Here is a 20,913-nt window from a genome sequence, read left to right on the forward strand (position 1 = left end):
CCACAGTACATTCCCCCCACACACAGTACGATGTCCCCACAGTACATTCCCCCACACACAGTATAATGTCCCCACAGTACATTCCCCCCACACACAGTATGATGACCCCACAGTACATTCCCCCCACACACAGTATGATGTCCCCACAGTACAATCCCCCCACACACAGTACGATGTCCCCACAGTACATTCCCCCCACACACAGTATGATGTCCCCACAGTACAATCCCCCCACAAACAGTATGATGTCCCCTAAGTACATTACCCACACACAGTATGATGTCCACACAGTATATTTCCCTCCACACACAGTATGATGTCCCCACAGTACGTTCCCCCGCACACAGTATGATGTCCCCACAGTACATTCCCCCACACACAGTATGATGTCCCCACAGTACATTCCCCCACACACAGTATGATGTCCCCACAGTACAATCCCCCCACACACAGTATGATGTCCCCACAGTACATTCCCCCCACACACAGTATGATGTCCCCACAGTACATTCCCCCACACACAGTATGATGTCCCCACAGTACAATCCCCCCACACACAGTACGATGTCCCCACAGTACGTTCCCCCGCACACAGTATGATGTCCCCACAGTACATTCCCCCACACACAGTATGATGTCCCCACAGTGCATTCCCCCACACACAGTATGATGTCCCCACAGTACGTTCCCCCGCACACAGTATGATGTCCCCACAGTACATTCCCCCACACACAGTATGATGTCCCCACAGTACATTCCCCCACACACAGTATGATGTCCCCACATTACAATCCCCCCACACACAGTATGATGTCCCCACAGTACATTCCCCCCACACACAGTATGATGTCCCCACAGTACATTCCCCCACACACAGTATGATGTCCCCACAGTACAATCCCCCCACACACAGTACGATGTCCCCACAGTACGTTCCCCCGCACACAGTATGATGTCCACACAGTACATTCCCCCACACACAGTATGATGTCCCCACAGTACATTCCCCCACACACAGTATGATGTCCCCACAGTACATTCCCCACACACAGTATGATGTCCACACAGTATATTTCCCTCCACACACAGTATGATGTCCCCACAGTACGTTCACCCACACACAGTATGATGTCCCCACAGTACATTCCCCCCACACACAGTATGATGTCCTCACAGTATATTTCCCTCCACACACAGTATGATGTCCCCACAGTACGTTCACCCACACACAGTATAATGTTCCCACAGTACATTCCCCCCACACACAGTATGATGACCCCACAGTACATTCCCCCCACACACAGTATGATGTCCCCAAAGTACAATCCCCCCACACACAGTACGATGTCCCCACAGTACATTCCCCCCACACACAGTATGATGTCCCCACAGTACAATCCCCCCACACACAGTATGATGTCCCCAAAGTACATTCCCCACACACAGTATGATGTCCACACAGTATATTTCCCTCCACACACAGTATGATGTCCCCACAGTACGTTCCCCTGCACACAATATGATGTCCCCACAGTACATTCCCCCACACACAGTATGATGTCCCCACAGTACATTCCCCCACACACAGTATGATGTCCCCACAGTACAATCCCCCCACACACAGTATGATGTCCCCACAGTACATTCCCCCCACACACAGTATGATGTCCCCACAGTACATTCCCCCACACACAGTACGATGTCCCCACAGTACGTTCCCCCGCACACAGTATGATGTCCCCACAGTACATTCCCCCACACACAGTATGATGTCCCCACAGTACATTCACCCACACACAGTATAATGTCCCCACAGTACATTCCCCCCACACACAGTATGATGACCCCACAGTACATTCCCCCCACACACAGTATGATGTCCCCACAGTACAATCCCCCCACACACAGTACGATGTCCCCACAGTACATTCCCCCCACACACAGTATGATGTCCCCACAGTACAATCCCCCCACACACAGTATGATGTCCCCAAAGTACATTCCCCACACACAGTATGATGTCCACACAGTATATTTCCCTCCACACACAGTATGATGTCCCCACAGTACGTTCCCCGCACACAGTATGATGTCCCCACAGTACATTCCCCCACACACAGTATGATGTCCCCACAGTACATTCCCCCACACACAGTATGATGTCCCCACAGTACAATCCCCCCACACACAGTATGATGTCCCCACAGTACATTCCCCCCACACACAGTATGATGTCCCCACAGTACGTTCCCCCGCACACAGTACGATGTCCCCACAGTACATTCCCCCCACACACAGTATGATGTCCCCACAGTACAATCCCCCCACACACAGTATGATGTCCCCAAAGTACATTCCCCACACACAGTATGATGTCCACACAGTATATTTCCCTCCACACACAGTATGATGTCCCCACAGTACGTTCCCCCGCACACAGTATGATGTCCCCACAGTACATTCCCCCACACACAGTATGATGTCCCCACAGTACATTCCCCCACACACAGTATGATGTCCCCACAGTACAATCCCCCCACACACAGTATGATGTCCCCACAGTACATTCCCCCCACACACAGTATGATGTCCCCACAGTACATTCCCCCACACACAGTACGATGTCCCCACAGTACGTTCCCCCGCACACAGTATGATGTCCCCACAGTACATTCCCCCACACACAGTATGATGTCCCCACAGTACATTCACCCACACACAGTATAATGTCCCCACAGTACATTCCCCCCACACACAGTATGATGACCCCACAGTACATTCCCCCCACACACAGTATGATGTCCCCACAGTACAATCCCCCCACACACAGTACGATGTCCCCACAGTACATTCCCCCCACACACAGTATGATGTCCCCACAGTACAATCCCCCCACACACAGTATGATGTCCCCAAAGTACATTCCCCACACACAGTATGATGTCCACACAGTATATTTCCCTCCACACACAGTATGATGTCCCCACAGTACGTTCCCCGCACACAGTATGATGTCCCCACAGTACATTCCCCCACACACAGTATGATGTCCCCACAGTACATTCCCCCACACACAGTATGATGTCCCCACAGTACAATCCCCCCACACACAGTATGATGTCCCCACAGTACATTCCCCCCACACACAGTATGATGTCCCCACAGTACATTCCCCCACACACAGTACGATGTCCCCACAGTACGTTCCCCCGCACACAGTATGATGTCCCCACAGTACATTCCCCCACACACAGTATGATGTCCCCACAGTACATTCCCCCACACACAGTATGATGTCCCCACAGTACGTTCCCCCGCACACAGTATGATGTCCCCACAGTACATTCCCCCACACACAGTATGATGTCCCCACAGTACAATCCCCCCACACACAGTATGATGTCCCCAAAGTACATTCCCCACACACAGTATGATGTCCACACAGTATATTTCCCTCCACACACAGTATGATGTCCCCACAGTACGTTCCCCCGCACACAGTATGATGTCCCCACAGTACATTCCCCCACACACAGTATGATGTCCCCACAGTACATTCCCCCACACACAGTATGATGTCCCCACAGTACAATCCCCCCACACACAGTATGATGTCCCCACAGTACCTTCCCCCCACACACAGTATGATGTCCCCACAGTACATTCCCCCACACACAGTACGATGTCCCCACAGTACGTTCCCCCGCACACAGTATGATGTCCCCACAGTACATTCCCCCACACACAGTATGATGTCCCCACAGTACATTCCCCCACACACAGTATGATGTCCCCACAGTACGTTCCCCCGCACACAGTATGATGTCCCCACAGTACATTCCCCCACACACAGTATGATGTCCCCACAGTACATTCCCCCACACACAGTATGATGTCCCCACAGTACAATCCCCCCACACACAGTATGATGTCCCCACAGTACATTCCCCCCATACACAGTATGATGTCCCCACAGTACATTCCCCCACACACAGTATGATGTCCCCACAGTACAATCCCCCCACACACAGTACGATGTCCCCACAGTACGTTCCCCCGCACACAGTATGATGTCCCCACAGTACATTCCCCCACACACAGTATGATGTCCCCACAGTACATTCCCCCCACACAGTATGATGTCCCCACAGTACATTCCCCACACACAGTATGATGTCCACACAGTATATTTCCCTCCACACACAGTATGATGTCCCCACAGTACGTTCACCCACACACAGTATGATGTCCCCACAGTACATTCCCCCCACACACAGTATGATGTCCTCACAGTATATTTCCCTCCACATCCCACTTTACTGTTTGTCTTGTGTCGTTCACAATGTGACATGCTTCCGCTTTCATAAAATATGAGAATGGAGGTATAATATGACTCTCTTAATTTTATGGTTTACGATTTAATTGTGTATATAAAATGGGAACTGTACATCCAGCAAACTGCATAAATCAATAGCAGATCTGAATGTAAGAAACCTGGTAATATATCTTATCAGCTAACGGAGAATTATCACCACAAATACAGCCGCTATCCAGGATGGTGCAGTGAGTGGTAAATAAAGTGCTGTGGAATATGTTGGCACTATAGAAACATTATTATTAAATAGGAGTAGTGGTAAAAATAATCACGATGAGTATCAAAAGAATATATAATCAAAAGAAAGAGAAGTAAGGCTATGTGCACACGTAGTTTTTTGGGTGTGCGGATTTTGGAGAGAAAACCGCAGGTCAATCCGCAGGACTGTCCTGCGGTTTATCTGCAGTTTTGCCCTGCGGTTTCACACCTCATAATGGATGAGGTGTAAAACTGCAGCGTTTCTGCACCAAACAATTGACATGCTGCGGATTGTAAACCGCAGCAAAACCGCACGGAAGAATCCGCATCATGTGCACTGCGTTTTTTTTTTCCATTGAAAATAAAGGTACTGTACAACGCAGCAAAATCTGCTGCGTTTCCGCAGAGCCAAAACCGCTGCAGAAACGCAGCAGATTTCACTACGTGTGCACATACCCTAACAGTGCACCATAGATCATAATGGCTATAAAACACTAAATAAATCAAGAAGAACCTACAAAAAATGTATGCAGCCACGATGAGAATATAAAAAGCATATAAAAAGTATAAAAGTTTGTTGTAACAAGGACTTAAAAGACAAGTGTTAAAAATAGGGGAACCACTAGAGGGCGACAAACACTGCAGAGGCGATTAACATTAATCAACAAGTGTAAGGCTAAGTGCCCATGTTGAGAAATAAATCACAAGAAAGGGTAACTCCAGCCCAATGTGTAAAAAAATATGGATTTGTTATTATATAAATAAGAAGTCCAAATATAAAATACAAGTAAAAGTTACAATATAGAAAATTCCACACTTAATGGACAATCAGAAAATCAACATAAAAGCACAAGAAAAAAAGACCGACTAAAAGTTCAAATTTAGAAAATTGTAAATTTTTATTATAAATATTATACCAAGTTAAAAATGATTGTATATGGTACAAATTTCAAAATACAAATAGTAGAGTTGTAAAGCTTATCTGTAATATCTGTAAGATGTGGAAATATCAGTGTGTAATGCTGCAGCAAAATTCATAAAGTGACAAAAAATGTATATGACAGGTATATAAAATATAAATTGTGCTCAAAATTTTATATATTATGTGTATAGTGCATTTGGTAAAAAAATAAATACATAAAAATATATATATATATGTGTATATAAATATAAAAATTCCTACAAAAAGAAGGTAAAGAGCAAATAGTATAAATATAAATATATAATGTGCTTGTTTTCATTGCACTATTTGCAATTTACCTTCTTTTTGTAGGAATTTTTATATTTATATATACATATATATATTTTTTTTTACCATATGCACTATACACATAATATATAAATTTTGGAGCATAATTTATATTTTATATACCTGTCATGTACATTTTTTTGTCACTTTATGAATTTTGTTGCAGCATTATACACTGATATTTCCACATCTATTCTAGATATCCTGGATAAGTGTGCCCCAGGTTTTTGTAGCATACAGATAAGCTTTACAAATCTACTATATGTATTTTGAAATTTGGACCATATACAATCATTTTTAACTTGGTATACTTATAATATTTATAATAAAAATTTACAATTTTCTAAATTTGGACTTTTAGACGATCTTTTTTCTTGTGCTTTTAAGTGCCCATGTTGCAGAAATGCTGCGGAAATGTCCACAGCATTTCCGCAACTCCCTGCCGCGGGTAAAATGCATGCGGACTTCTCATGCGTTTTCCCGCAAAACACAAGCGTTTTTAGCTTGCAGAATGCTTGCGCTTTTCCAAACGATTTGAAGCATCGCTTGGAAAAGTGATTGACAGGTTGGTCACACTTGTCAAGCATAGTGCTTGACAAGTGTGACCAACTTTTTACTATTGGTGCTCCCTATGCAGCATCATTAGTAAAAGATAGGATGTGAAAATAGTTTAAAAAGTAAAAAATAGAGCTATACTTACCCTACGTCGGCCCCCGGAGTCGTCCCGCCCCTCATTGGCACTGCCAGAAACTTCCGTTCCCAGCGATGCCTTGCGACAATGACCTCTGATGATATAGCATCAAGTGAGACCGCTACGTCATGAGAGGTCATTCGCGCAATGCATCCCTGGGAACGGAAGTTGCTGGCAGCGTGGCTGAGGGCGGGAAGGCTCCGGGGGCTGCCAGAAGGTAAGTATATCCCTATTTTTTTTTTTAATTCTATTATTCTATTTTTTCACAGGAATATGGTACCCAGGGCATGGAGGAGAGTCTCCGCTCCCCTAGACCCTGGGTACCATCCACACATGAAGCGCTTACTTTACGCACGGTGGCCATAGCCACATGCGTAAAGTGAGCGTTTCAATGCAATCCTATGGCGGCGGAATCACCGCGATTCTGCAGAAATAATGGACATGCTGTGGATTTTACCGCTATGCGATTCCGCTGCGGTAAAATCCGCAGCATTGACACAGCAACTGCGGAATCCCATAGGATTGCATGGGGATGCGTTTTATTAGCGTTTTTAATGCATTTTCGCGGCGGAAACGCATAAAAAACGCAACGTGGCCACACAGCCTAAAAATAGAGACACTGTCTGATCAGAGGGTGTATGGACTGAGGGAAGACGACCAGCAAGAGGGACTTGTGCAAAGGATTTGCATGGGATTCATTACATAAAGCACAGAATCAAAGGACAGTCATGTTTACCCATATATCCCCCCTGCTAGATGGCGCCAAACCCAACACCAGGCTCAGGCCATTATCACCAGAAACACTTAAATATAGCGCACAACCTTGGAGAAATGATTGTTGCATTTTTTTGCAGCTTGAGATTTCTGAAATCTCATAGTACTGTAAAAAGCAGTTTTCAATTTGCATAAAAAATGCAGCAAAAACAAAAAATAAAAATGCTGCATCATTCTTCATCATTCTTCCAGAAAGGCTGAAACGTTGGTGTGTGATTGGGGCTTAATATGTAGTGAGGAAAATTTCCGGTACCTTTGGGATGGTGTAACCTCTGAACACGACGTCTTCAGTAACGGCATGGGGAGAAGCGGTGGGCGCCAAGTCAAAAACTCTCAGGATTTCATGCATGACGGCGTTTGTATACGGCAACTGGGCTTTGTCCATGATCTCGGGAAGACGCAGGGACTTGGTTGTCTTATCGATTTCCTGCTGAACCTTAGCTGTGAGACAGAGCACATTCATTGAGCACATTTTTATAAAACACATTTTAGCTCATTAAGTTGGTTGAGAAAACAATGCTGCGATTGTGAACATTCACTAGGACGACTGAACATATAATACATAGGAGTGCGTGCCCACCTGGAGGCCAGAGAACTGGATGGTTGAAACAGCTGGTTGACATCTAGGATTTAGCCACAGGTTCCTATGCAGAGCGCAGTAGTCGAGATAAGCTTGTTATCGGCTGCTGGCATCAACCGAGATAGCAACGCTCTCAGTGAGTTCTGTCATCTCGTCTGTCTACACAGAGTATAAAAGACATTGACAAACTCATCTACGCAACTTAGGGCCCCGTCACACATAGCGATCTCGTAAGCGAGATCACTGCTGAGTCACAAGTTTTGTGACACAACAGTGATCTCACCAGCGAGATCGCTGTGTGTGACAGCAATCAGCGACCGACCGGCCCCACTGCCGGTATCGCTGATCGCTGCAGGAAAGCCCAGGACATTTCTTTGGTCGCTGGGCTCCCGCTGGCCAGCACGCATCGCTGCGTGTGACCGGCGGGAGCCCAGCGATCAGCTGGTAACTAATCTACACATCGGGTATCCAAGGGACGTGCGTCCCTTGGATACCCGATGTGTACATTAGTTACCAAGCGCGCTGATGCAGGCCTGGCGGGCAGGCTGTGACTTCTGCTCCCTCGGGTGTATAGCACCAGCCTCTGCTATACACCCCCACCCCCGGGAATGGACGCCTGCACCGGGCCGCGTGGCTGGCCCCTGGGGGCCCCGGTTGTGTTGGTAGTTGCCTTGGTACCAGGTGCAGCGGAGCAAATGGGCCTCTGAATTTCCTCGGGATCTTCTGGTTACGCCCCCTGCAGTGCGTGGAGGATTGTGGGAGGATCGTTCAGTTAGTTACCAAGCGCGCTGATGCAGGTACCTGGTAACTACCGTACACATCAAGTATCCAAGGGACGCACGTCCCATGGATACCCGATGTGTACGTTAGTTACTAGCTCCCTGCATCAGCGCGCTGGTAACTAACAGAACACAGCGATGCCGCGCACTGTTTGACAGCTCACCAGCGATCACATAGCGACTTACCAGCGATCCTGACACGTTGATATCGTTGTCGGGATCGCTGGTAAATCGTCATGTGTGACGGGGCCTTTATAAGCTGAGGCTGCACTGTGCTCTTCCAGAGCTCCCAATTCTCCTCTCACCCCTGAGGTTTTGTGATAACAGAGACCTGGTGGGGCCCTATCTTGAATTTTACAAGTCAAACATTTGTTATAACTTTCTAATAAAATTTAATTATTTTTATAACTCTGGAAAGAGTTAGGACTAGGGGTCCTGTCACATTTGGCGATGCACCAGCGATCCCGACCACGATACGACCCGGTCAGGATCGCTGGTGCATCGCTAAATGGTCGCTAGTGAGCTGCCACACAGCAGCGGTTGGCGGTCGTTACTTACCTGTCAGATGCAGAGATGAAGACGTCCTCCCGCGTCCACGCATCGCTCTTCGGCGCCAGTAGGAAGCCTAGCAGGAAGCGGCCGACAAGAAACGGTCCAGGATGTTCTCGCGTGATCAGCGATAGCCAGCGGGGGAGCCGATCGGAGGTAAGTATCACACATAGCGATATCGCTAGCAATATCGCTGCTGCGTCACAAAATCGGTGACGCTTTAGCGATATTGCTAGTGATATCGCTTAGTGTGACGGGGCCTTAGGATTAGTGATCAGCACTGAGATCTCATCTCCAAAGGTCTTGGTGCCAAGATTTCCATGTGTGCATGCGCCACCCCCGGCAGCCATTTTCTCGGAGTCCTCCACATAGGAAACCAAGGAACTGCGGGGGCTCTGGCTTTTCTCAAAATGTTGGCAGTTTCTCATCCCAGCCTGTGGCCTGCAGCAACGTTCCACTCTTTCCTCCTCCAGCAGCGACCCTGGGAACCTGCTTCAAAACAACCACCACCCCCCGGTAAGCAATAAGACACATGGATTATAAGAAGCACCACCATTTTGTTGAAAAAATGTTTTTTCCTGTTTTTCCCCTCAAAATTTGGGGTACGTCTTATAATCTTGAGCATCTTATAATCCGCAAAATACGGTATATGTTCCTAGCAGGAACAGGTGGTATATATACATCCCATCACATCACGTGCTTCAATCTTCAACATAAATTAGAGCAGCTAGTACCATGTTTAAAGGAAGAGGGCCGCCTTCCTTTAATAATAATAATAATAATAATAATAATCTTTATTTATATAGTGCCAACATATTCCGCAGCGCTTTACAGTTTAACAGTTTCAAAACACAAGTCATAAGTAACAACATTAACAATACAATAATTAAAGCAAAATAAGATGAAATAAGCCGACCCTGCTCGAGAGAGCTTACAATCTACAATGAGGTGGGGGAGATACAGAGTACAGGTGTGTATTTACAATGGTGTATTTATAATGATGGTCCAGCCATCTTGAGGGAGTGAAGGATGGATGGAGATAGTGAATGGGCTACACACGCACACTTACACATAGAATGACTGTGATTACTGAACGTGATAAGCCACTCTGAACAAATGTGTTTTGAGGGAGCGCCTAAAACTGTGCAAATTGTGGTTAGTCCTAATTTCTTGGGGTAGAGCATTCCAGAGGATAGGAGCAGCACGGGAGAAGTCTTGGAGTCGGGAGTGGGAGGTACGGATTAGTGCAGAGGTTAGTCGAAAGTCGTTTGCAGAGCGCAGCGATCGGCTAGGCCGATAGACAGAAATGAGGGAGGAGATGTAGGGGGGTGCCGCACCGTGGAGAGCTTTGTGGGTGAGAACGAGTAATTTGAATTGGATCCTATAATGAATGGGCAGCCAGTGTAATGACTGACGAAGAGCGGACACGTCCGAGTACCGATTAGCCAGATGGACAACCCTGGCTGCTGCATTAAGTATGGACTGGAGAGGGGATAGTCGAGTGATGGGGAGGCCAATTAATAGAGCGTTGCAGTAATCCAGCTGGGAGTGGATCAGTGCTACAGTGAGGGTTTTTGTCGTTTCCATGGTGAGAAAAGGGCGGATTATAGAGATGTTCTTTAGGTGTAAGTGGCAAGAGTGGGCAAGAGATTGTATATGGGATGTGAAGGAGAGATTGGTGTCAAACATAACACCCAGACAGCGCGCCTGCTGCCGGGGTGTTATTGAGGTGCCACATACGGAGAGGGAAATGTCAGATTTAGGGCGGTTAGTAGACGGCGGGAGCAGAAGAAGTTCAGTTTTAGAGAGGTTGAGTTTCAGATAGAGAGCGGACATGATATTGGAGACTGCGGACAGACAGTCACTGGCGTTCTGTAATACAGAGGGGGTAAGGTCGGGGAATGACGTGTATAGTTGTGTGTCATCAGCATAATGATGGTACTGAAAGCCAAATCTGCGGTCTGTCCAATTGGGGCTGTGTAGAGAGAGAAGAGAAGGGGGCCAAGGACTGAGCCCTGAGGTACCCCGACAGCAAGAGGAAGAGGAGATGAAGTGGAGCCAGAGAACAAAACACTGAAGGAGCGGTCAGAGAGATAGGAAGAGAACCAGGAGAGAGCAGTGTCCTTAATGCCTAGTGACTGGAGCGTAGAGAGTAGGAGATGGTGGTCAACAGAATCAAAAGCTGCAGATAGGTCAAGAAGAATGAGCAGAGAGTGGTAACCATTACGTTTTGCTGTCAGAAGGTCATTGGTCACTTTGATGAGTGCAGTTTCAGTCGAATGTAGGGGGCGGAAGCCGGACTGTGAAGGGTCTAGAAGGGAGTGAGTGGAGAGGTAACGGGTAAGGCGGGAGTAGACAAGGCGCTCCAAAAGTTTAGATATGAAGGGGAGATTGGAGACTGGTCTGTAGTTGTTTGTACAGGATGGGTCGAGAGCGGGTTTCTTTAGTAATGGAGTAACGATGGCGTGTTTGAAGGAGGATGGGAAAATGCCCGAGGAGAGGGAGAGATTAAAGATTGTAGTTAGGTGGGTTGTGACGACTGGAGAGAGAGACTGGAGGAGATGTGAGGGAATGGGATCGGTAGTGCATGTAGTCGGACGAGAAGAAGAGAGGAGTCTGGAGACTTCTCCTGTGATGGGATCAAATGTGGAAAGTGAGCCAGGGGAGATGCAGGAAGGGATGGGAGTCACAGCACTTGGTAGTTGGGAGCAGATTTCCTGACGGATATCTATTTTTTCTGTAAAGTGGGAGGCCAGGTCATCAGCACAAATGTCTGTGATAGGGGCTTGTGCTTTTGGCCTGAGGAGGGAGTGAAAAGTGTCAAAAAGTTTCTTGGGGTTGTTGGCTAGTGAGGAGATCAAGGTGGTGAAGTAGGTCTGTTTGGCAAGGTGAAGGGCAGCGTTATAGGTTCTTAACATAAATTTGAAGTGGATGAAGTCTTCTGGTGTGCGGGTTTTTCTCCATAGGCGTTCAGCACTCTTAGAGCATCGCTGGAGAAGTTTAGCTTGCGATGTGAGCCAAGGCTGTTTTACTCTGTGCTTGGAGATTCTGAGGGTGAGGGGTGCTACTTGGTCAAGGGTGCTTCTAAGAGTGTCATTGTAGTGATGAACAGCCAGATTAGGACAGGAAGAAGAGGAGATTGGGGACAGTGCTGAGTGTAGGGAGTCTGAAAGTGTCTGAGGGTTAATGGCTTGTAGATTTCTGACTGTGTGGTAGGTAGGAGTGAGCTGGGGTGGGTGAGGATTTGTGAGCATGAAGGAGAGAATGTTGTGGTCAGAGAGTGGAAGCGGTGAGTTATTTAGGTGGGAGATTGCGCAGAGCCGGACAAAGACCAGATCAAGGGTGTTACCGTCCTTGTGTGTCTCAGAGGTTGAAAGCTCTGAGAGGCCTAGAGAGGTGGTTATTGATAGAAGCTGGAATGCAGATGTGGAAGTAGGGCTGTTAATGGGGATGTTGAAGTCTCCCAGGAAAAGGGTTGGAAGTTCTGAGGACACGTAGTACGGCAGCCAGGCTGAAAAGTGGTCATGGAAGTGGGTGGGTGAGCCTAGGGGCCGGTATATGACCTCTACCCTGAGGGAGAGGGGACGAAAGAGCCTGATGGTGTGGACCTCAAAAGAAGGGAATAAGAGTGATGGAACTGGGGGGATGACCTGGAAAGTGCATTGTGGGGACAGGAGTATGCCGACTCCACCACCATGACTGTTTGTGGGTCTCGAGGAGGGGGAGAATTGTAAGCCACTGTAGGAAATGGCAGCAGGAGAGGCAGTGTCAGAATCCTAAATCCAGGTTTCAGTGAGGGCCAACAGATTAAGAGAGTTGTTCAGAAAGTAGTTGTGTAGGAAAGGAAGCTTGTTGCAAGCAGACCGTGGATTCCAGAGGGTACAATTAAAAGATTGAGATGAGGGAGTGCAAGTAATATTAATAAGATTATTATGGTTTCGATATGAGGTAGGGGTTGAGGTTGGGGGATGGGGCACCAGGGTTGGGGGAGATGTCACCTGAAATCAGTAGGATTAGGAAGAAAAAGAGCAAATAGTTGTTGGAATTGTAGGTAGTTTTTTTTTGTAGGTAGTTTTTCTTCCTTTGTAGGTAGTTTTTCTTCCTTTGAAGAATTATATACTCGGCTCATATTGGGTCTCCATATTTCTCCCTGCGTGGAGTGTTTTGTGTAAATATTAACATTTTATGATTGGGGACAAGCATGTTAAAAGGAAGGGAGAATGTAAGGGGTTGTAAAGTCTCATTAACCCCTTTAAGTTACGTCCCGGTTGCTGTTTGTATAAAGGTTGTATATCTATGTAATATATATATATATGTATATATATATATATATATATATATATATATACACGGTCATATGTTAAAGTTTGGGCACCCCTATTAATGTTAACCTTTTTTCTTTATAACAATTTTGGTTTTTGCAACAGCTATTTCAGTTTCATATATCTACACTGTGTTCCAAATTATTATGCAAATGATATTTTTCTTTGATTTTCCTAAATAGTCAGTACAAATGACAGTCAGTCTAATAAAAGTCATCACCCGTTAGAGTATACATCAAATTTTATTGAAGAAACCTCCCAATGATAACAGTATAATCTCCAAAATGAATAAAAACTCAAATTGCACTGTTCCAAATTATTAGGCACAGTAGAATTTCTAAACATTTGATCTGTTTTAAAGAACTGAAAATGTTCATTTGTGGAATTTGCAGCATTAGGAGGTCACATTCACTGAACAAAAAAGCTATTTAGCTCTAAAACATCCTAACAGGCCAAGTTACATGCTATCATAGGAACCCTTCTGTGACATCACCTTCACAATTCTTGCATCCATTGAACTTGGGAGTTTTTGGAGAGTTTCTTCTTGGATTTATTTGCATGAAGTCGGAATAGCCTTCCAGAGTTGCTGTTTTGATGTGAACTGCCTCCCACCCTCATAGATCTTTTGCTTGATGATACTCCAAAGGTTCTCTACAGGGTTGAGGTCAGGGGAAGATGGTGGCCACACCATGAGTTTATCTCCTTTTATGCCCATAGCAGTCAATGACTCAGAGGTATTCTTTGCAGCATGAGATGGTGCATTGTCATGCATGAAGAGGATTTTGCTCCTGAAGGCACATTTCTGCTTTTTATACCATGGAAGACAGCTGTCAGTCAGAAACTCTATATACAGTACTTTGCAGAGGTCATTTTCACACCTTCAGGAACCTTAAAGGGCCCCATCAGCTGTTTCCCCATGATTCCGGCCCAAAACATGACAGCTCCTCCTCCTTGCTGAAGTCGCAGCCTTGTTGGGACATAGTGGCCATCCACCAACCATCCATCTGGACCATCCAGGGTTGCTCAACACTCATCAGTAAACAAGACTGTATGAAAAATAGTCTTCATGTATGTCTGGACCCACTGCTACAATTTCTGCTTGTGAACACTTTTTAGGGGTGGCCGAATAGTAGGTTTATGCACCACAGCAAGCCTTTGAAGGATCCTACACCATGAGGTTCGAGGGACTCCAGAGGCACCAGCAGCTTTAAATATCTGTTTGCTGGTTTGTAATGGCTTTTTAGCAGCTGCTCTCTTAATCCGATGAACTTGCCTGGCAGAAACCTTCCTCATTCTGCCTTTATCAGCACAAACATGTCTGTGCTCAGAATTAACCACAAATCTCTTAACAGTACGATGGTAACGTTTAAATTTTTGGGAAATATCTAATGTTTTCATCTCTTGACCAAGGCATTGCACTATTTGATGCTTTTCAGCAGCAGAGAGGTCCTTTTTCTTTCCTAAATTCCTTGAAACCTGTGCCCTGCTTAATAATGTGGAACATCATAGAATCGTAGAGTTGGAAGGGACCTCCTGGGCCATCTTGTCCAACCCCCTGCTCAAAGCAGGATTCGCTAAATCATCCCAGTCAGATGTCTGTCCAGCCTCTGTTTGAAGACTTCCATTGAAGGAGAACTCACCACTTCTCGTGGCAGCCTGTTCCACTCATTGATCACTCTAACTGTCAAAAAGTTTTTTCTAATATCTAATCTGTGTCTCCTCCCATTCAGTTTCATCCCATTGCTTCTAGTCTTTCCTTGTGCAAATGAGAATAAAGTTGATCCTTCTACAATGTGACAGCCCTTTAGATATTTGTAGACAGCAATTAAGTCTCCTCTCAGTCTTCTCTTTTGCAAACTAAACATTCCCAAATCCTGCAACCTTTCCTCATAAGACAGGGTTTGCAGACCGGTCACCATTCTGGTCGCTCTTTTCTGAACTTGCTCCAGTTTGTTGATGTCTTTTTTAAAATGTGGGGCCCAAAACTGGACACAATATTCCAGATGAGGTCTGACCAAAGAGGAGTAGAGGGAAATAATGACTTCACGTGATCTAGACTGTATGCTTCTGTTAATACATCCTAGAACTGCATTTGCCTTTTTTGCTGCTGCATCACACTGTTGACTCATATTCAGTCTGTGATCTATTAGTATACCCAAGTCTTTTTCACATGTGCTGTCACTTAGCCCTATTCCTCCCATTCTATATATGCTTTTTTCATTTTTATTGCCCAGATGTAGTACTTTGCATTTCTCCCTGTTAAAAACCATTCTGTTAGTTACTGCCCACTTCTCCAGTTTATTTAAATCTTTTTGAATCCTCTCTCTCTCTTCTCTAGTATTAGCTATCCCTCCTAGCTTTGTGTCATCAGCAAATTTAATCAGTTTACCCTCAATTCCTTCATCTAAATCGTTGATAAAGATGTTGAACAATACAGGGCCCAGTACAGAGCCCTGTGGTACCCCACTTGAGACATTCTTCCAACTGGATGTGCAGCCATTTACGACCACTCTTTGGGTCCGATCACTAAGCCAGCTATGAATCCACCTAACAGTTGCCTTGTCCATTCCATACTTAGTCATTTTTTCAATAAGGATTGTATGAGAGACTTTGTCAAATGCTTTGCTGAAGTCAAGATATACTATATCTACAGCATTTCCTTGATCCACCCAATCAGTGATACCATCATAGAAGGAAATTAAGTTAGTCTGACATGACTTATTAGTTACAAACCCATGCTGACTCTGTTTGATCACTTCATTCTTATCCAGGTATTGACTTACATGTTGTTTAATAATTTGTTCAAAGATCTTTCCTGGTATAGAAGTCAGACTCACCGGCCTATAGTTGCCTGGGTCCACCTTCTTCCCCTTTTTGAAGATAGGAACAACATTTGCTCTTCTCCAGTCTTCTGGCACTTCTCCTGTTCTCCAAGAATTTTCAAAGATTATGGAGAGTGGTTCAGAAATTTCTTCTGCTATCTCCTTCAGTACTCTGGGGTGTAATTCATCTGGACCTGGAGACTTGAATTCATTTAGGTTAGCTAAGTGTTTCCTCACTATCTTTCTGTTTATAGATATCCTGGATTCTTCTATTCCCTTAATAGGACAGTGAATAACAGTTGGTGTTACATTTCCTTTCTGAGAGAAAACAGATGCAAAATAGGAATTTAAAAGTTCAGCCTTCTCAACATCCTGTCTTACCATTTCATCATTTTCATCCTGTAAAAATCCTATAGCATCTTTGACTTTTCTTTTACTTTTGACATATCCCCAAAATCCTTTATTATTGCTTTTGACATCTCTTGCAAGCCTCAATTCATTTTCAGCTTTAGCTAATCTGATTTGTGCCCTGCAGATTCTGCAGACAGCATTATATTCTTCTTTAGATATGCCTCCCTCTTTCCATTTTATAAACATTTTTTTCTTCCTTTTTAGCATGTGCTTAAGTTCTGTGTTCACCCATCCTGGTTTCCTTAAATGCTTCCTATTCTTCCCTCTTTTCGGAATTGTTAACAACTGTGCTTTGAGAATTTCATTTTTCAAGATTTCCCATCCTTCCTGGACATTTTTGTCTTTAAGGATATCCAGCCATTGGATCTCTCCAATTATCTTTCTGAATCCCTTAAAATCTGCCTTTCTGAAATCTAACCTTGACGTCTGAGTCTTCACAGGTCTTCCGCCTCTAGTTATCCAAAATTCTAAAATAGCATGGTCGCTACCTCCTAGGGTTCCAGCCACTTTTACCTCCTCAACCATTTTCTCCTTGTTTATAAGGATTAGATCCAAGGTAGCAGTTCCCCTTGTTTTCTCCCTTACCTTTTGGAAGATAAAGTTGTCAGCAAGAGAGGATAAGAATTTCCTTGACCTGTTAGTTTTGCCTGAGAGAGATTCCCAACAAATGTCTGGATAGTTGAAATCTCCCATGACAACTATGTCATATTTTTTGGAGAACTTGGCCATTTGATGCATAAAGAGTTCATCCATATCTTCAGCTTGCACAGGCGGCCTGTAGTAAATGCCTACAATGGTGTCCTTTCCATTGTTCTGTCCTTGTATTCTTACCCAAACAGTTTCCACAGAACTCCCAGTCTCTGAAGCTTCAATCTCTGTGCAGATATACACGTTTCTAACATACAATGCAACACCTCCTCCTCGTTTATCAAGTCTGTTTCTTGCAAATAAGTTGTATCCTTCTAGTCTTGTATTCCAATCATGTGTATTGTCCCACCAAGTTTCAGTGATTTCAATGACATATTTCTTTTCCTGCGTTAGTAGTTCCAATTCTCCTTGTTTGTTGCCCATGCTTTGTGCATTAGTATAGAAACATTTTAGTTTGTGATTGGTTTCTCTTTCTCCAATATTTTTATTAATTAGATTCTTTTGTCTTTGTTCTTCCTTTCCACTTCTATTAGCAGAGTTCTCAATAGCATTTTTCAGGTGTATGGCTTTTTCTGGTCTTTTGCTTCCCTTCCCATGTTGTTCTAGTTTAAAGCTCTCCTTACAAGTGTAGCAAGGCGACTTCCAAATACATGCTTTCCAGTCTTCGTAAGGTGCACCCCATCTCTAGCAAGTAGTCCATCGTATAAGTAGTTCACTCCGTGATCCAGAAATCCAAATTGTTGCTGACGGCACTATCGACGTAGCCAGTTGTTCACCTGCAGAATCTTATTCCACCTCCTTGTTCCATGGCCGTCCACTGGGAGGATGGAAGAGAAGACCACCTGCGCTCCCAGTTCTTTCACTTTCTTGCCTAAGTCTTCAAAGTCTCTGCAGATGGTATTCTGAGTGATGAAGTAGTTTTTCTTTAATTGGGCTCACCTGGTAAACTAATTGTCACAGGAATTTGAGATTGATTTCAGTGATCCAAAGAGCCCTGATACACAATACCATCTATGAGTTTATTTGAAAAACAAAAAATTACATCTTTATGACACTTAAATCCAATTTGCATAATAATTTGGAACGCAGTGTAATAACTGATGGACTCAGTTATATTTCTGGATTCAAATGAGCTTTATTGTACTAACAGAAAATGTGCAATCTGCATTTAAACAAAATTTGACCAGTGCAAAAGTATGGGCACCTCAACATAAAAGTGACATTAATATTTTGTAGATCCTCCTTTTGTAAAAATAACAGCCTCTAGTCGCTTCCTGCAGCTATTAATGAGTTCCTGGATCCTGGATGAAGGTATTTGTGACCATTCCTGTTTACAAAACAATTCCAGTTCAGTTAAGTTTGATGGTTGCCGAGCATGGACAGCCCGCTTCAAATCATCCCACAGATGTTCAATGATATTCAGGTCTGGGGACTGGGATGGCCATTCCAGAACATTGTAATTGTTCCTCTTCATGAATGCCTGAGTAGATTTGGAGCGGTGTTTTGGATCATTGTCTTGCTGAAATATCCATCCCCTGCGTAACTTCAACTTTGTCACTGATTCTTGCATATTATTGTCAAGAATCTGCTGATATTGAGTTAAATCCATGTGACCCTCAACTTTAACAAGATTCCCGGTGTCGGCATTGGCCACACAGCCCCAAAGCATGATGGAACCTCCACCAAATTTTACTGTGGGTAGCAAGTGTTTTTCTTGGAATGCTGTGTTTTTTAGCCTCCATGCATAACACCTTTTTGTATGACCAAACAACTCAATCTTTGTTTCATCAGTCCACAGGACCTTCTTCCAAAATGTAACTGGCTTGTCCCAATGTGCTTTTGCATACCTCAGGCGACTCTGTTTGTGGCGTGCTTGCAGAAATGGCTTCTTTCGCATCACTCTCCCATACAGCTTCTCCTTGTGCAAAGTGCGCTATATTGTTGACCGATGCACAGTGACACCAACTGCAGCAAGATGATGCTGCAGGTCTTTGGAGCTGGTCTGTGGATTGTCCTTGACTGTTCTCACCATTCTTCTTCTCTGCCTTTCTGATATTTTTCTTGGCCTGCCTCTTCTGGGCTTAACAAGAACTGTACCTGTGTTCTTCCATTTCCTTACTATGTTCCTCACAGTGGAAACTGACAGGTTAAATCTCTGAGACAACTTTTTGTATCCTTCCCCTGAAAAGCTATGTTGAATAATCTTTGTTTTCAGATCATTTGAGAGTTGTTTTGAGGAGCCCATGATGCCACTCTTCATAGGAGAATCAAATAGGAGAACTACTTGCAAGTGGCCACCTTAAATACCTTTTCTCATAATTTGATACACCTGGCTATGAAGTTCAAAGCTCAATGAGGTTACAAAACCAATTTAGTGCTTCAGGAAGTCAGTAAAAAGTAGTTAGGAGTGTTCAAATCAAGAAAATGATAAGGGTGCCCATACTTTTGCACCGGTCAAATTTTGTTTAAATGCAGATTGCACATTTTCTGTTAGTACAATAAACCTCAGTTGAATCCAGAAATATAACTGAGTCCATCAGTTATTAGATATACGAAACTGAAATAGCTGTTGCAGAAACCAAAATTGTTATAAAGAAAAAAGGTTAACATTAATAGGGGTGCCCAAACTTTAACATATGACTGTATATATATATATATATATATATATATATATATATATGTATGTCATTGTACTGGTAGGGTGAGAGTAGTACCCAAATTTAGCGACAAGGTGGGGTACATTTTAGTGGTAGGGATAGTAGTGTAAATAGTTAAGATAGGAGGGGCACGGTGGATAAGGTAGTAAGAACTTCCTTATAGAAGTCAGTTGGGGCCAGGGCGCCCGTTCAGCTCACTTGGGCTAACTCGCCCCGGGCAACACCGTGTCACGCAACATCACCGAAGGTTAATGCCCTGCCATATATTGTTCGTGGCCAGGACTTCACCAGAAGGAGCAACAGCAACGGTGCAGTATTAGTGGGACTGCAGGTGCTAGCGAAGACTAAGCAGTATGGGCAGGTCATTCATCATGTGGCAGTTTATTGTGTGGGCTGATGCCCTCAGAACCGGGGCAAAACGGCTGAGGGGAGTCCCCAAATGGAGTAAGGCTGAACAGGGAGGACGCTGAGGGATCGAAAGGTATGGTCCATCCCGAAAGCGAGCTTAGTGACAGAGAGAGAAGGACAGGGACAGAGGAGGAGTTGCATGTTGTGAAACCTGATGTTGATGCTGGAAAGAATACTAATATGTTGTGTACCAGAATCAGTAAAGTTACCTGTTTTAAAGTTGAATTGGACTGTGGCTCATTTTGTACTAAACCAGACCGAGGAAGCCTCCAGAAATGGACAGAGGACCCTGTCGGTGGTGGTGAAGAAGCCACAGGTATGCAGAGTAATGGCCAGTATGTGTATGTGATGGGAGGGCAGGGCGTGCTAATGCAAATGCTATTAGCCACGAATACAACCCTTTACCTCCTTCACATCTGCATACCTGAGAGCCACACCGACATTCCCTCC

At 44.7% G+C, this 20,913-nt stretch overlaps 1 protein-coding gene across 2 annotated transcripts in view; it reads right to left on the reverse strand.

The window, feature by feature from the left end:
* Window positions 1–20,913, reverse strand: part of LOC141047907 (cytochrome P450 2C7-like) — a 217,590-nt gene that overhangs the window by 58,105 nt on the left and 138,572 nt on the right. For both annotated transcript variants that reach the window (XM_073543226.1, XM_073543227.1), the window contains one exon: window positions 7,541–7,728. In XM_073543226.1, coding sequence (XP_073399327.1) covers window positions 7,541–7,728 — 188 coding nt within the window. The remainder of the gene's footprint in view (window positions 1–7,540; window positions 7,729–20,913) is intronic.

Source organism: Dendrobates tinctorius, unplaced genomic scaffold (assembly GCF_039654945.1).
Source record: "Dendrobates tinctorius isolate UK_male_01 unplaced genomic scaffold, ASM3965494v1 ptg000130l, whole genome shotgun sequence".
NCBI lineage: Eukaryota > Metazoa > Chordata > Amphibia > Anura > Dendrobatidae > Dendrobates > Dendrobates tinctorius.